An 18,196-nucleotide genomic window follows, 5' to 3' on the forward strand; every position below is an offset into this window, starting at 1 on the left:
AGTGAAAACTTGACTAATTTATGTTTACATCGAAGCTGACCTTTGGTGCTTGTTAAAAAATCGAAGTTGATTTTGTAAAGAAGCATTTTTGAAAGTATAACACCAGTGTAGTGCTGTTTCCACTCTCAGCAACACCATATAACATTTGATTACGAGAAATAGCTTTGTGGTTTGTGTTTAAGAAGCCAAATTAGGGATGAAAAGCGAACCATGCAGACCACTGCAGTTGCTGGTATGAAGTGTTGATGGTTAGGCAGTGATCTTAGTGGTTTTGCCTATTTGCAGGACCAAAAGATGTGAAGGATGTCTTCTCTGCTTTGAAAGATGGTTCTGCTGAGGTTAATGATAGCAGTACCACTGTAAAGCTTCAGGTCCGATTTCATTTTGGTCCGACTATATCTTACTACTTGTTTAATCTATAGAATAGTGAAATGTAGCTGAATTTTTGCCCTTCTTGTCTACATTGTTTTCAAATATTATCCTCAGGGACCGGTGCTCTCTTTCTGTCTGATCACATGTTAGTTTCTGATGTCCATGCAGGTTGCTTTCAGTCTTCTGTTTTCTCTTGTTATCGGTTTGATATCAGATGCACTAAGCTCAGTTCCAGATAGAGCTTCTGTCCTGTCCCGTGATGCTACTTTCAGACGTGAATTTCAGGAACTTGTAAGCTGAATAAAGAATGGTTTTCTAAGATATCTTCTCTCAGATGCTTGCTATAATTTCCATCCATTCTATAAATTTACTAAAGATATTGAGTCATTCTAGGTGATCTCTACTGGAACTGATCCAAATGTTGAGGGGTTCGTTGATGGAGTAAGATTTGCATGGACTGTACATTTGATGTTAACACAAGATGGAATTATTGCAAGGGAAACAGTTTCAGGTGGTTCATCCGGTGACTTGGGAAATCTGTATTCTTGCTTGGATATCATTTGCTCAAACAATGTTTTCCAGTTTCTTCTGGATAAAATTCTCCGAACAGCAGCCTATCAGGTTCGATTATTAATACATTGGGAGTATTTGAGTGTGGGATAATAGAAATTTTATAATGTCTAATACTTGCATCGTTACTTGTTACTTACTAGGAAGTTACCATATGGTGTCTTCTGTTTGTAATTTGTATTCTGGTCTCTGGTCATTAACATAAGTGCTTTTGTGCTTGCTTTTCAAATTTAGGAAACTGTAAGAAACTTTTACCACAATTTTTACCCTGGAAGTTACATTTGCTCTATTTACATTGGACATCTGATTCAATGGTGGGAGGTTTGATAGAATGCTTCTACGATGTGGTTTTTGACTCTGCGTGTGTGTATTGGTGATTGTGGCTTTGTGTCTGTTTGCTATTTCAGATTCATTAATATAAATTTCACTCGTTGTAAATGGACTTTTATGAACATCTTTACTTGTGTGGTAACTTCTTTCTTATTTATGATGCATCTCTGAACACGGTTTATGAATGAAGACAACGTTACTGCTAGTCTTTTTCTGTGTAGGTTTAATATCATGATTTTAGTTTAGTCCTTTGGTTTCCCCCTCCTTCGTATGTTTCTAACTTTGATTAAAAATAATCCTATCTTGTTTTTATTATTAAATTTAAGGATTGGGTGATGTACTCACAGGAAAATATGAGATACAAAAAGAGCCCCCCCAGGGCTAGGAGGAATAACCATCCTTCCCAAAGAAAGGGCAACCTAATTGATGCCTGAAGTGTGGCACTGCAACAATCTCCATGCATAAAACCTCCAATCTCCTCTTCCTTTCCTATGAATGTAAAGTTGAATGAGGAACAGCACCCTACATGCTCCTGCAAAGGCCACAGCAAGGGTTGCATAAAACATCCCTGATCCCTTACACCAGTATGTGATTCTCAAAAAAGTATGGAATTCCATTGACATGGTGTGAACTGCCTGGTCAAGACTTCAAGAAATGGGCCGGAGGCCCTGAGCCCAAAGAATAGCTTATTCCCTGGTGGTGACATGTGGCTCTGTTTAGTTTTTAAATTTTAGTTGAGCTTTAGGAATGATCGGATTTGGACTTACATTCTGTGGCACAGGTGATGAGTTGTGTGGAAACTTATAGATTACTTTTTATCATTATTATTACTGCTACTTCTACTATTACCATTGCCATTTTTTTTGTTGTTGCTATAATTATCATTAGTTTTGCTTTTTCCTCGTACATAGAGCTTTTGTTGTATTGCAATACTTTCTATTTGATGTATCTCTCATAGATCTAATTGATACTACATGTACAACATGTTGCTTATTAAAAAAAAGTCCTTCCTGTAGTAGCCAAAGGCCTTTTTTTTTATTGATCTCTAATATTCATTAAATAGTATTCGTTTTCATTCATTAATTTGGAAGTAGATGAAATAAAAAACTTAATGAGACATCATAAGTTTTTTGAGGAGCCTCCTGGGCTCTTATAGCCGTCCTACTAGAAATCTGGAATAGTAGACTCAATTTCTGACCTGATTGAATTGAAATTCGAATAGAGTCATTCATATGATTAGTTTATGACTTCTATTTGTCTAGCAGCTCCTAGACTCCTATAGCCTTCCGACTAGAAATAGGAAATAAGATAGTCAATTTCTGACCAGATTGAATTTATATTGGATTAGGGTCATTCCTATGATAAGTTTTGGACTTCGGTTTGTCTCTGGTATGACTTTGCGTGCTGATGTGGTATAGACTCATAGAGTCATAGCCTTATAAAGGTATCTGTCCCATATGCTTCCATGCATCAGTTGGCTGATCACGTCTCTCTTGTCCATGCCAATTCACTGGATGGTTTGGAATTTTATACTCTCAATAGCTGTCATTTAATCTCATTTTTTTTACGTGATTTCCTCCCAATAAAGTGTTCACTGTCTTATGCTCTTTATTTGAACAGAATGATGATGAGGATATGATCTATATGTACAATGCTTATCTTCACAAACTGATGACATGCTTCCTTTCTCATCAGCTTGCTAGAGACAAGGTAGGTTGGAATTTATCCTTCTGTTTTATAATTAGAAAATGTATGAATTGTTGTTTCGAAATAATTGATATGCAAAATATGAGGCTCACAAGTTTCTTGTCAATATTTCTATTTGTTAATACTAGTAGTCAATCAGATCTATAACTATCTCCAAAATATTTGTCTGGTAAAGCTGGTTTGGGAGTAGCTCCGATACATGATAAAGCTACAAGAAAGTCGTTTGAGGTGGAATGGCCATGTCAATGGAGGCCTTTGGACGCTCCAGTACGGAGGAGTGATTTAATCCAGATTAAAGGAACTAAAAGAGCCAGGGGCAGACCTAAAATGACCTTAGGAGAAGTGGTGAGAAAAGACATGCATAGCTTAGGTCTTGTATTAAGTATGACCTCAAATAGAGCTGATTTGAGGGCAAGGATGCAGCCGACCCCATTTATTTGGGATAAGGTTGTGTGGTTCTGTAGAAACAAAACTGCTTTGCCCCATTATGCAAATAAATGGAGCTTGGTTTTGGAATAATGGGGATGAGCTGGTTGACAATGAGTTGCATAGTTGCCTGTAAGGTTCTAAGTTTCGGTTTTGAGGCAGATTTCGTGCTGGCTCAAAATTGAAATATTTCAAGTTTCGGCCAAAACCTGGTATTTTTCGGATGCAAGTTTCTACTGTTGGTTTCATGGCCCAAAATCCCAAATGACCAAATTAGGCCCTGAAACTTCTATGAAATCATATTTTAGGTCTTCTAAACATAGTGGAATACTTAGATTGTCAAAAATACACCCAAAATGGTAGTTTGGCTTCTAACACAAGGTTGCTAGTGTACGCTATACTTGCTGTATAGTTTCTCTAATATATCCTTTTCTACACAAAATTTACAACTAGAACGCACATAATTCAATTGAAACAATTAAAATATGCGGTAGAAATGAATAAGAATAAAATTAGAAGCCATTTTATAATTATCAAGTATTATACATGGTTCATTACAAACTCTCTGAAGAGTGAAGAATACAAGCAAGTTACATTGGATCCTTTGCCGATCCTAGATTCCTAGTAGCACATGGAGTTCTGGGCAGGATCAAAACTACTAACATATTGTTGTTGCTGTGGAAGCAAGCTATTATCTGACTGTATCATAAATGTTGGCCATGTCATAATATACCGAAAGAAACGCTTGAAGTCCTCCATAGCAGCCCTATAAATGCTCAAAGTTCTACGGTTTCTACAATATGGAAAATTGAAGGCCAACCACTTAGTATTTATCCTATTTTTTTTGCAAAAATTCATTTTTGGGAAAAGTGATATACCTTCGATTTTGAATCTTGCAAAAAACTTCCACAAATGCAGCAAATCTTTGCTGTAGATGCGTTTCAGTGTTGCTAATGTAGTACTGAATTTGAAAGTCTCAAAACAGTAGTCAGAACAAGATCTTAAACCAAAGAATAATTTAGGATAGCAAAGAGGACTAAGGGTATTTAGGGCAGAAACAGAATTTCAAAACAGCAATAGGAGAAATCGATTTATACCAAATCAGGTCTGAAATATGAGTTAACAGATTCTGAAATAGGTATGAAACAGAACCAGAATCAACAACTAAAACAGTAACCTAGATCAGGGTTAAAACAGTCATTAGCCAGGTAATTTCGGCAAACAGAAATTAGGTTAAGATCAGACATTCAACTCTGTATTAATCTTAGGTATTAAGAATAAAATAGAATGCAGAAATCCAGAATCGATTCAAGCATGAAACAGATTAATGGAAAAAAGGGTTGAATGGGTGAACTCTAATAATTCGAAATCATCAGGTCAGAATATGCTGAAATTGAAATCTAGTTCATGAACTAGGTTCAAGAACATTAGGTCAAAACGTGAGGTGATTCTAACGGTTGGATGGCTTAATCTTAAAAAACATGTAATGTGTAAACCCTAGGTTGAGTAGGTATTTGCAGAAAAGTCAAGGTCTGAGCTTACTTGTTAGTGGCAGAAATTAAGAAGAAGAATCCAATAAATCCAGAATAATAGCAGCAATAGATCATGAACATAAGGATGATCCATCTGGGCTTCTCACCGCAAGGTGTCAATTGGATCAAACTCCAGTCCCTTTCCTTGATCTCACACAAGGGGTTTCTTGATCAAACACAAGAGATCTTCAATAAAGAAGAAGAGCAGTAAAAGCTATTCATTAATCAAAATTCGTGTACAATGCTAGTGTCCCTTACAAACTTATATAGAAGACTTAAAATTAGACTCCTATGCTAAAAAGGTAAGGCCTGACCCAATCCTTGACTAATAAGGTAACCTAAACTGACTAGGAAATTGAAAAAACAAAGAAATAAAAACGCTAACTTAACTAATCACGTATGCCTAGTCTATACCTATATTATAGGCCCATTAAAGTGGCCCATTACAATGGAAACCCATGGGATCAAAGGCCCAACACATATATAACCAAACTTGAGGTTTATTTCTAATAAAATAAGCCCATTTAGGTGATTTAATTGCGTCAACTGCCCAACACCTTGTTCCATAAAGATATGGAATTGATTTGGAGAAAACTCACAAAAACTGAGGTTTTCTAGGAAGTTTCCTTCTTTGGAGCCGAAACTGTTGAAACTAGCAAAATGTGGTTTGTATCGTTTCAGCCGAAATGATACTGAAAAGTGAAAACTACAAAATTTTGACTGAAACTTTGTAAGACCAAGATATCACTCCTGGTTTCATTTTGACATTTGTCGAAACCGAAAAATTTGTTGAAATTTTGGTCATTTTGACAGAAATTTAAAAAATTGGTTGCCTGACTGCCTAGCTCAAGTATATATTTCCACTTCCATCAGGAGAACCATGTGAACCCAGCATTTTAACTTACCATTGTGTCAAGAGTGTACTTTGATCGATAATGGGGATGATGCTGGTTAACGATGAGTTGCATGGTTGCCTGACTGCCTAGCTCAAGTAAGGGATATTTCCACTTCCATCAGGAGAACCATGTGAGCTCAACATTTTAACTTACCATTGTGTCACGAGTGTACTTTGATCAGTATTACCATTTAATAGTGTCTTAATAAATGTCTCATTTTGGAAGTTTTAATTCTTAACATGTTCTTATTTGTTATCTGGGCTACCTGTTTTCTTCTTCTTCTTCTTTTTGGCAGAAGGAGGGGCAAGCAAGATAAAAAACAGTACCAAAGCAGCAGCTTAAAGGCTGCAGGGATGGAATAAATATTAACTTGGTAGAGAAACAATCATCTACCTTCTAGGTTTTTCTATCTGGCCCAATCTCATCCGGAGTTGAGTTGTGGTATCATTGTTTCCAAATGAAGAAGTTCAATGAGGAATTGAGGATACGGTGAGTTGGATCTCCATTAAGATGGGATATCCTCCATGACGCCCTAGTACCCAAAGCTGACGATATCCCTGTAGTAAGTGTACATTCATACATAAAGTGCATGGTTCTCTATGATAGAGTTGCCAATGTTGAAGTGGCCTAAGAAGTGAGAACACCTGTAGGATAGAACCCAAAACTATCTCTGAATAAACTTAATCAAGTGGTACTTGATGATGTTCAGAGAGGGAGAACCCATCTGGTGAGTCGCTCTACTGGATAATGATCAGAAAACCTCTGGGCAATCTTGAGTTAAAGCATCAGTGAAGACGCCACTGGAGATGCCTACTATTGAGGTTCAATGGGCAAGCTGGACTCAAAGATGCTCCCATCTGGGCTTGTTCATAGGACTAGTTAATATTCTTTTCATTTGCAATTTTCTTTGCTTGTGACAGAGCTATTTTTGAAGTGAAAGGTAATGCAATGGTTGTCCTGCCATATCTGGTGTAACTTTCCAATTCAGAGTTGTTCAATATGGATTTTTTTATCGCACCCGTCAACCCTCTTGCTCTCAATCCAGTGATTTGTCTCGGCAGTCTCTCATGTCTGATGACATTTTTTTTGGCCGGTTTGAAGCTTTCCCTCTCTTCTCTGATCCATGTCTTTCTCCTCTTTCTCCAGAAATCAGTTCACCATGGGGTTCCTCACCCTCCTCCATTCACAGTGGGGTTCCAGCACCCATAAAAATATTAATAGGTGCTATCTTTCTTTTGACAGTCGAGTTCACTCCGACGATCAGCTCATCTTTGGTTCCAAATTTAAGGTTTAACTGGTTAGGGGTTCATGGATTTTCCGGCAATCTTCCACTGATTTCAAGTAATAAAGGGTTCAGATTCAACATAACCAGATCGATGGTTCTCAAGTCAGGCTGTTGCACCCTGGTGCAATGATCAGTGCACTACAACTTACTCTTTTTATTTTGCACTCGGGGCTATAGGACTCGTCTAATCTCATTCGTCTTTGATTTGGGAACAGTTTGGTTTTTGGGTTGTTTTTGTTGGCCCTGTAGTGTGGATCCTCATAATTCTAGTTGTCATAAGTTAACCAGGAGTCTTTTATGGTCTGCCAAAATCTTAGTGTACAACTGTACAGACTACACACCTTATTTTGTCACCCTGGAGCAGACTAGGCAATGATGAAACAGATATCTCCCGCAGCAACGGGGGACCCATTATTTATAACTCGAGAGTTTCTCTAGGCTCCCAGTAGCATTCCAAATCCTCATTTGGTTTAGGAATTTAAAATGTTTAAGAATGTGTTATGAAAATCGTGGAATATGGCTTTGTCATTCATAGAAAGACTGAGCCCGAACCCCAAAGAACCAAGACCTTCTTTGGTTCAGGTTCAAACTGGAACTGGGCCCAGCCCCTGTGACAGCCATAATTGTCAAGGCGGCAAGGCGTTGGAGGGGTGTCTAAGCGCTTAGGCGACAAGATGCCACCTAAGCGTTGCCTAGGTGACCAAGGCTCCCAAGAGTTATTTTTTATTTTTCCTCTTTTCTAACATTATTTAGTATGCTACAATATGTACCTTATATCATAAAAAATCAACATTAAGCCCCATCAAGCCATAAAAAATCAACATTAAGTCAAATCAAGTCATCAAAAATCAATATTAAGCCACATCAAGTCGTAAAAAATCAACATAGAAATAGAAGACAACAGAACTGAAGAAGCAAGCTATTAGAAGTTTGAAACAATTAAAACATACATTTGGTTTATATGTTCTTGGAATTGGTCATTTTCAGGCTTACCTAGTCTCACATTTGGTTTATACTGTTCTTAGAAAATATGATCTTATCAATAAGCAATTAACCTGCTCTCGATTTAGAAAAATGTTTTTGTTCTCTAACAAATTTGATTGATCAAATGATTTTATTTTTACATGAGACTTTTTGTATTAGGTAGAGCACAAAACCAGCTTTCCAACAAATCCAAGACTGCTTAAATCTGATTTATATTGAAGGAGTTATGTTCTGGTCAAACCTTATTTGGTGTGCACGAATGCTGTTAAAATCGCTCTGAATGGATTTTTTTTTTTTAAATATCAATACAAATGAATATTTTACCGCACTTTTGGTTTTTAGCAATGTTTTACCATATTAAGATTTATGGAATTTTTAGATTTGAGAAAAACCCCAACATTAGAACGTTGAAAATTACACCTACTGCCAAAAATCGAGTTTTTGTTCTTAAACTGGGGGTTGACTTTTTATCCTTTTGGAATTTGATTTTCAAACTATTTTTATTGGATTCAAATAGGGGGGTATTTGCTTATTTATGAATAATAACTCAAGTAAACGAAATAACAAATATAAAAACATTTACTTATAAATAAGTGTTAGAACCTAGTTCGATAGTAATTATTTTCTAACATTTACTTATTAATAAGTGTTATTTTTTATTTTTCGTCTTTTCTAACATTATTTAGTATGTTACAATATGTATCTTATATCATAAAAAATCAACATTAAGCCCCATCAAGCCATAAAAAATCAACATTAAGTCAAATCAAGTCATCAAAAATCAATATTTAGCCACATCAAGTCATAAAAAATCAACATAGAAATAGAAGACAGCAGAACTGAAGAAGCAAGCTATTGAAAGTTTGAAACAATTAAAACATACATTTGGTTTATATGTTCTTGGAATTGGTCATTTTCAGGCATACCTAGTCTCACATTTGGTTTATGCTATTCTTAGAAAATATGATCTTATCAATAAGCAATTAACCTGCTCTCGATTTAGAGAAATGTTTTTGTTCTCTAACAAATTTGATTGATCAAATGATTTATTTTTACATAAGACTTTTTGTATTAGGTAGAGCACAAAACTAGCTTTCCAACAAATCCAAGACTGCTTAAATCTGATTTATATTGAAGGAGTTATGTTCTGGTCAAACCTTATTTGGTGTGCACGAATGCTGTTGAAATCGCTCTGAATGAATTTTTTTTTTTTAAATATCAATACAAATGAATATTTTACAGCACTTTTGGTTTTTAGCAATGTTTTACCATATTAAGATTTATGGAATTTTTAGATTTGAGAAAAACCCCAACATTAGAAAGTTGAAAATTTCACCTACTGCCAAAAATCGAGTTTTTGTTCTTGAACTGGGGGTTGACTTTTTATCCTTTTGGAATTTGATTTTCAAACTATTTTTATTGGATTCAAATAGGGGGTATTTACTTATTTATGAATAATAACTCAAGTAAATGAAATAACAAATATAAAAACATTTACTTATAAATAAGTGTTAGAACCTAGTTCGATACTAATTAAACTAGTGCAAGTAAGGCGGCAGCTGCCTAGGCACCTACAAGTCCCCTTGGACGCCTAGGCGACACCTTGACAACTATAGTGCCAGCCTTAGGCAGCAATTGAGCTGATTGGGGCCGGTGCCAGCCAAGTCCTGTTGAGTGCTGACCAGAATGCTTTTTGTGCCGGATTTTGGGTATTTCCAGTGTTGTGGACTCTTCGAGTCTCAGTTTGCATCGGCTGTATCTCGTCTTTGCCGATCTTAAACTCACCTAGATACTTCTAGAGACCCTAGAGGACGTGGTGGAGGTTGCTATGAGTGTTGGAATCAACCACAATCCTTGCACAACTTGATTGATGGAGTTTGAATCCATCTCTACCCCAAAACCAGCTATTCCCCTTAGAACTAAGGAGTTCTCTAAGAGTTGGGATAAGGAATGCTTGTGGTGGAGGGCCGATAGATAAGAGGGGAAATCCGAGAAGAAATAGTTGCAAGGGAAGGGGAAGAGATATAACACACAAACTCCCGCACAATGAGCACCAACAATTCCAATATTCACTATTCGATCTCTGTCTCTCCAATGTTGGATTACATTGCTTAATAAACAATCAAGAATCCTACTTGTAATGTGAAACAGAAACATATCCTACGTATGCAACTCTAACAAATAAAAGACTTAAATAAACTACTAAATAAATAAACTAATATACTACTTCCAACCCTTAGTGGACCAGAAACTCGACCGGTTCCATCTAGGTTTGGGTCTCCAAAGCCTATCATGCTGGTCTAACCAGTCAAGTGATACTACATCAGCTTGCCTTAGACATGGGTAACACCCTAGGCTTGAAGGCCCTCACACTGAGGTTCACATTATTTCTAAGAGCTCCCATAAGGCCTTAGATAGTCTGAAAAAAGTTCTGATGCAGATTCATCATCAAATAGGGCTTGTTTCATTGGGAATAAGTCTAGGGTTGGGTTACATACATGTTGGGCCTTTGATCCCAAGGGTTTTCTATATAATAGGCCACTTTAATGAGCCTAAACTAGGGGTATATAGGTTGCATATGGGATTAGCCTAATACTTAGTCTTATTTTTATGTTTTTAATTGAACCGGTTTAAATTGGTTGCATCCAATTGGTTCAATTGGTCTAATTTAAGTGAAGTGATCCTATTGGCTAAGAGGTTCTTATATCCTATTGGCTAGTAGGGAATCTTCTTTTATTTTAAGTAGTTTAAGTTGTTTTTAAGTCATTAGGACTCTATTTTGAGTCTATTTCAGTTTCCTAGTCAGTTTAAGTTAGCTAATAGGTTAAGGATTGGGTTAGGCCATTCCTTTTTAGTGTCTAAGTCTAATTTTGAGTCTTTTATATAAGGTTCTAAGGGGGCCATGTATTGAATACGAATTTGATTAATAAAAATTAGCTTTATGCTTGCTGCCTTTGCTCCATCGTGAGTGTGCCTTATGAGTAATATCAAGGTTGAAGGGATTGGTGGACTCCGATCGACTCCTTGCATCTTGTAGATTGGGAGGTCTTTCTTCTTATTCAATCGAGCTTCTTCAAGCTGCTGCTGCTGCTGCTGCCTTTGAAGGAGATCAAACTAGTAAGTAATCTTAGTTTTTTACATATATCCTTCCCCTCTTCATCCTCTAACCTAATCCACACCCCCCTCCATCCATCAAACCCTAATTTCCATTAAACCTACAACTCCTACCTCAACTAGGACTCCCTCATAACTACAGATCTGGCCATCAATTTCGAACCATACTTCCAGCCTATATTCTCCACACCTCTCCCTACACTCGACCTTAAACACAGCCCTTAGTCTCCACTACAACCCCTTCATTCCCCCACTCCATTAAACCTAAAATCTGCAACTCAATTCTGTCCAGAATTGCAGAATTTTAAAATCTTCCCAAATCCTATTATTTTAATACCATATTGACCCCTTAGACCTGCCCATTAATACCCTATAAACCCCTTTCCCAATATCCAACCCAAACCCTAGGAATTGACCTAAATCCTAGTGCTGTCCATTCGAACCAGCAGCCCCTTTTGTTGTTTGATCTTGTTGTTTGCTCCTAGTAGGCCTCCTACCTATCTAGGACTACATTAAGTTCCCAAGAGAGAGCTTTGATTTCTGCTAGTCCCTTGCAGCAGTCCCGAGTTGAGCTTCTCCGAACCTGAGTATAGGCTGCTCCAACCTTCTTACATCCTTCACGAAAGTTGAAGCCAGGTGAGTCTTCGTTCTTTTGCTGTTGATTTCGCCCAATTTCGTTGGTTATATGGCTAGAGATCCTCTGTTTACTGAGGGTACGTCGCTACTACCCTCAGTAGAGTGGTGGATGTACCATACTACCATGTTTTAGAGCATGTTCTCGTAGTTTTATTTAGATGTTTTATGCCATTGTTTAGATCTATTTTTAGTCTTTTATCGCCATTTTTAGCTATTTTCTGAGCCCTTTTTACTGTTTTGCTTTGGAACTTCTTCGTTTAGCCAACTGGTTTCATATTGTATGTGCTTCATTTTTATTCTTTTGTTTTTGGCCTTTGATTTGATTTTCTATCTTTGATGATGCTTTTATTTATGTTTAGATTGATGTTTTACCATGTTTTCATGGTTTTCACAGTTGGTTTTCCGTGTAGGGTTTTACTCCTTCGTTTTCTTAAGTTTTTTCCTTTGCCTAGGGATATTTTGGTCTTTTGCATGTGCACGAATTTCTTAGGTTTGTTTATTTTTTATTATGTAATTTCTCTGTTTATCATGTTATGTATATTCAATATATGTGTGTAACCTTCATGTTTTGGTTGCTTATATGCCATGCTCACACGCGCAGTTGTGTTTTCGTAATTTTCAACATGTTCCTAACCTCAGTCAAGGTGATATATTGCTTAGATTTTAGGGTTTTGTATATATTTGTTTTACATTCAGTAACCTGACCACGCAGCACAGCTGTAAAGAGGTGAGTCATTCTCTTCCTTCTTTTAGTTTAATTTTTAAGTCATGATGTGTATGGCTTAGACTTGTTTAGCATACCTATGGTTGCAGTCCAGTTTAACCGGGTGGACCGAGGTGCCTAACACCTTCCTCAAACTGCAATCTGACATGAACCCGACCTTTGGTTGGATCAGTTTGGAGTGGAGTCAATAGCTTTTCTTGTGTGTAATTATATGTGGGTTCTAGACACTAAACTAGGTGGCGACTCCTTGTCAATTTGAAACCTTTCAGTCCGTGATCATATTCGGTCCGGTCTGAAAAACCTTTGGTTCTCACACAGCTTTTGAAATGATAGAAAAGTTGTTAGTTGGTGGAGAAGCTCTGTTGTGGGAACCTTAATATTTCTTGTCTTCTCTCATCTTTCGTTACTTATTTTTGCTTTATCATTCTTCTTTTACGTTCATCTTTTAATTTCACTACTTCCTAAATTATTCATTGATACTGTTCATGTAGTAGTGTTAATCCCTCTTTCGGTTCACTGTTTGGCTTGTTTGCCTCCTTTCGGCTCACTATATGCTAAGTCCATCACTGTTTCTGTCACTATTCGCAGGTTCTATTTCTTCAACTACAGTCCTGGCTTGTTTTCATCTATTCTTCAATTAGTTTCAGATTTTTGGTTTTCTATGAACTCTGGAACTCACTTTCCTGGCTGGACTTTTTTCTTTATTTTATCACTTGCCACATGGCATATTTGGATGGACGCGTATGTGTCCATGTGATAGAGCACCCCACACCCATCTCACTGGTCAGATTTCATCCTGAAACAAATTTGGAAGTGGTTAAAAATGATTTTAATGTTTCAAACAATTGCAAGAATGCACATCTGTATTGAAGGTTCAGTTCAGTGGTTGAATATGTTATCCAGTCTATTCGGTGATTCATTCAGAATTTCAGATGCTCGAATGAATAAATAAAGTTTAATGTTTTGCAAGTATTTTTTTTTCCTTTAGTAATTTGATATATCAGATACCATGGATGCCCTTGGGTTTGCTAAGCTGTATAACCAGTGGCCGTGGAACCCAGTCCACTAAGCAGGTTGAGAGGCAGGTTTCAGAACATTTATAATGCCTTGGCGGACTATTGAGGAACCATTCTAATAACCTATTAAAATATAGACATTATAATAGTTTTAAAATAATGAGATGATGACTGCTACAATGACAGGGATTATGATTAATCTGAGTTTTCTAATATTCTCCAACCATTAGTCATGTGAGATGGAGAGGGCTGTGTTTGTGCGATTCTTTGAATCTTCTTCCAGTTTGGGTTTCATATTTATTACCTTTGATTCACTTGGTTGTGAAAACTCTCTTTTAGGTGAAAGAAATGAAGGAGCAGGCTATGAGTGCACTCAGCCCTTACCTCGTGGCTGGATCACATGATCTCAGACATGGCATTGATGCGAATTCTCAAGAGACCATTGAAAGTAGTCCCCAACCATTTGTCTCTCTTTTGGAATTGGTTAGCGAAATCTATCAGGTCAGTATTTATTTATTTATTTTCTTAATCATTTGTAGCTATTCTATTTTTATACCTTATTTATGAACAGATAATTGTTGAATCAGTATGTCATCATTTCAGAGTGTTGTTGCTTTGGTTCATTGGTGTGTATTTATGTATGATGCATTATGCTATGAGTGTTGTTACTTCAATTCATGATTGGGTATTTATGTCTGATGCATTATGCTATGGGATTTATTTAATAATAGGCACGTGGACAAGTTTTTTCCCAATAGAAAATGTGAGTTGTTCTGTATGTATGTCGAAGTCTTTCTAATTGTTGCATTTGGTGGGTTAGAGTTAAATATTTGTTAGAGTGCATGTCTCTCTTGTATAGATTACTGTGTTCAGTCAACTACCGTTAATCTGTATTTTAAGTTTGTTGTCTAGTTGAGATGTCATTGCGTCATGGACCCTTATCTAGATTAGCTGCAAGTTTGGAAACTCATGGAATTAAAAAGCCTCCATTCGGTGGCTTAAAGAGGGACTGCAATACTGGTTCTCATGGATTGCATTTCAAATCTTTGAATATAATTGCTAACTTTTGGTGTTAAATAGCATATGATCCAACTTCATCTTTTGAAGTTAAAAATAAAAAACGAAGAAAAGATAGTTGTAGCGACTAGCGACTGTTCATGGTTTAAATTGAAGCTTCAGATGTGCTCTTGGAAGTTGGAACTTCAAATGGAACTAAAACTTGCTGTCCCTCTTGGGTTCTTCATAATGGTTTAAGGCACAGTTGATTGAAACAGATTTCCACCTGTATGGATAATACAGATCGAATAGTGGATCTACAAGTGATGGGCTCAATTAAGGATTGTTGGAAGAAGATTCTAATCTGATGGTTTATATGGCCAGATCTAATCCTGGATCTAATGTTTCAGATTTCATGAGAATATGTGCCAGAACCCAATGATTAAAATAAGAAACAAAATATTCCTAAGTATTGAAATCGATGAGCTGGAATGGAGAGAGAAAGGAGTTTGGTGGTAAGTTGTGGGGAGAAAATTTAGCAGAAAATTGAGAGGGCGATAGGTGTAGAAGAGAGAGAGAGAGGGAGGAGGTCGGTGGGTAAGTTGTGGGGAGACAGAAAATAAGCCTATTTCTAGGAGAATCAACACATCTAAAATTTAGCAGAAAATAAGCTTATTCTCTTTGATGTCAGAAGCAAGTTGTCTATGGCTCCCTCTAGATGTGTTGATTCTTCCAGAAATAGGCTTATTGTTGCCATCTGGGGAGAAGGAGGAACTCAATCATCATGCTGGATAATGTCGGAAACCTTGTCCAATCTGTCAGAACCAAACTGTATATAGCTCTGACACCTACTAGATGAAAGAGAACTCCTAAGGGATGCCAATGGTCGAACCATAGGCTAGTGGAAGCACCATCATCACTCAAGAAGGTGATAACTCCGTAAGTAAGAGGCCTAAGTTTCAGAACCTTTCTCCAGACCCAAGAAGCATTAGAACTTTAGAAGTGAGGGGAGCCATCCATATAGAGTCATTGTGGAGGAGCCTATAGTAGACCCAGTCAAAGCCAATACTTTTCTTCTTCGCTGCTATCTTCCATATCAACATGAGGATATCAACACAGTTAACCTCTTTATTATGCCTAAGTCCAAGATCCCCCCTCCTCTTTAGGGAGACAAACAGAGGCCCAAGAGATGGGGTGAAGAAATCTGTAGCAGTCAGATCCTTTTCAAAGAAAGGAGCACATAAGAGCTTCAAGCTTTGTAATAACAGCCTGGGGCAAACCAAAGATGCCCGACCAATAAATATAAGTGGACTAAAGGACCGATCTGAGCAACCCAAATACTTTTCTACTTGTTTATCCTTGGAAGATTAATTATGTATTAAACTAGTATCTGTGTGTGTGTGTGTGTGTATATATATATATGGGTAGGGGTTTTCAGGTCTGTGCAGACTGTACCTGTCTGCAGTCTTCTTTTCCTGCCAGGCTGCCACATGGCTGGTCAGATGAGGTTGAAATTTGGTGGGAGAGGTAGATCCCAAGGTCCCTTGCTTACATGTGAAGCCTAAATGAAGTTAACTACATGGAAAATAAAAAATATAAAATGTATTTTTGGATTACCAGGAGGTTCATGGTTACCAAAATGATGCATGGACATACATTTAAGGGTAAAGATTGAATTTGTGGATGGGATTTAACATTTGGCCATAGTTGCCAAGGCGTCTCCTAGGCATCCAGGCTCTTTCTTGGGTCCAAGGCGATAGCACGCCTTATTGACACTTCTGACTTCACGAGTTTACATCGATTTATGTTTATTCCTTTGTATTTCAATGCATATATTTGTATTATATCCTATTCTTTGTTTATTATATGTTGATTTTCTAATATTAAGTCAGGGAGAGGGGTTGGCACACCGCCTGTGTGCAGTAAGCTAGCGGGCGACACCACTGGGAGCACGACACGGAGCATTATACAGGAGGGGGCAGGGGGGTCATTTCAATGGGGGAGGGGGAAGAGAGAGATAGACACCACGTGCTAGCATACGATACGCCGGCAGTGTGCCCAGCCTTTTCCCATTAAGTCATTACTAGCATAATTTTATCATATTGCATTGATGTGATTATATGCTGCATACAAGCGATTATCATTGCTAATTACATATATCATATATGTACTGCATGCCTAGGGTTCCTAGGCAACACTTAGGAGGACGCCTTGTCGCCTAGGCGCCCCTCCAAAGCATTGGGTTGCCTAGTGGCCTAGACAACTATGCACGTGGCCTATCTGGGTCATTTCCTAAATATTGAGTGGTCAGAATTGCTACATTACCTTTGCATGTGGCACAACTAGGTGTGCAACCCAGGGAACCTTTTGCCTAAAATTAATTTATCTTCTTATGTACTTTGCATGTGGCTCAACTAGGTGTGCAGAGTAGTGGCAGAGTCTGCAGACCAGGGAATCTTTTGCCTAAAATTAATTTATCTTCTTATGTACTTCCTAAACATGCCATTAAAAGTATTTCCCAAGAATATCCTAAACTTTGCATTGTATCCACTTGTATCCATGTGTGTACATTATACATGTAAAACATTAACCTATTAATGCACTGGGCAATTCTAGTTCTTTATCCTCACTAGGAAGATGAAGTAAAGAAGTTTCTGAAATGAGACGAAGGGTTCCAAGGTTTGGATGGGTTTTCTGTGAAGTTCTATGAACGCTCCTGGTATATGAACTTGCTAAAGATGATTTGATGGCTGTTTTCCAGGAGTTCTTGCTTGAGATAGCCACCTTGACTCAGGGAGTGACTTCACATTTATTTTATAGTTTCATTCCTAAAATTGAAGGTGCTGAGAACTGAAAGGTTCTGTGGTATCAGCCTTATGAGTAGCTGTTACATGATAAGAGACAAAGTCCTTGGCTTCAGATTTGGACAATGAATGCTTTCGTGAGGTTTGATGAAGCTTTCTTCACCTTTTTGACAGCTAATGATGAGAGTATTGGTTCCAGAAGAATTGGGGGGGGGGGAATGTTGAACTGATATGGCAAAGTTGACCTCTGCCAAATCTGTGACAATGTTGATTTGGGCTTTCTTGATCATGTCATTAGAAGAATGAGATTACAATGAAATTGTAGTGATGAATGGAGGCTTGTTAGTCTTCAGTTCGTCTGTCCATACCTATAAATGGATACCCTAACTCTATCAGATCTGAAGAGGTCTTTGGCAAGAATATCCTCTATCTCCTTCCTCTTCATCCTAGTTGGTTAAGTGTTATAGAGGATGATAGTCTGGGGATGCAGGTACATTGAGGGTTCTGAGTGCTAGCTACTCCTCTCATGGATAGCTGTCATAGTCGTACTGTCGTACATTCCGGCAAGCAATTCTTTTTTCTTTTTTTGGGTGGCGTCTTTGGTTAGCCAGAAATAGCTTGGCCGTTGACGACTACATACTTATATGGAACCAGATTAACAGCCGGCTTGCAAAGTAATGACTAGTTTCTCTATAAGGAATTCTCACACAAGCACAATTCTGATATTATGTCTAACCGGTGGAGACTCGTTAATCATTCTTCGTAGCCTTTAGTTGATACCCTGTGTAATAGGAAAGTGCTTTT

The 18,196-nt window shown here is 37.6% G+C and overlaps 1 protein-coding gene across 4 annotated transcripts in view; it reads left to right on the forward strand.

Annotated features, from left to right (window-relative positions):
• The window catches only part of LOC122649970 (nuclear pore complex protein NUP205), a 124,214-nt gene that overhangs the window by 16,447 nt on the left and 89,571 nt on the right, over positions 1–18,196 (forward strand). For all 4 annotated transcript variants that reach the window (XM_043843239.1, XM_043843237.1, XM_043843238.1 and 1 more), the window contains exons 7-11: positions 286–371; positions 541–663; positions 766–993; positions 2,893–2,982; positions 13,932–14,093. In XM_043843239.1, the coding sequence (XP_043699174.1) occupies positions 286–371; positions 541–663; positions 766–993; positions 2,893–2,982; positions 13,932–14,093 (689 nt within the window). The remainder of the gene's footprint in view (positions 1–285; positions 372–540; positions 664–765; positions 994–2,892; positions 2,983–13,931; positions 14,094–18,196) is intronic.

The sequence above is a fragment of the Telopea speciosissima genome, chromosome 2, assembly GCF_018873765.1.
Source record: "Telopea speciosissima isolate NSW1024214 ecotype Mountain lineage chromosome 2, Tspe_v1, whole genome shotgun sequence".
NCBI classification, from domain to species: domain Eukaryota; kingdom Viridiplantae; phylum Streptophyta; class Magnoliopsida; order Proteales; family Proteaceae; genus Telopea; species Telopea speciosissima.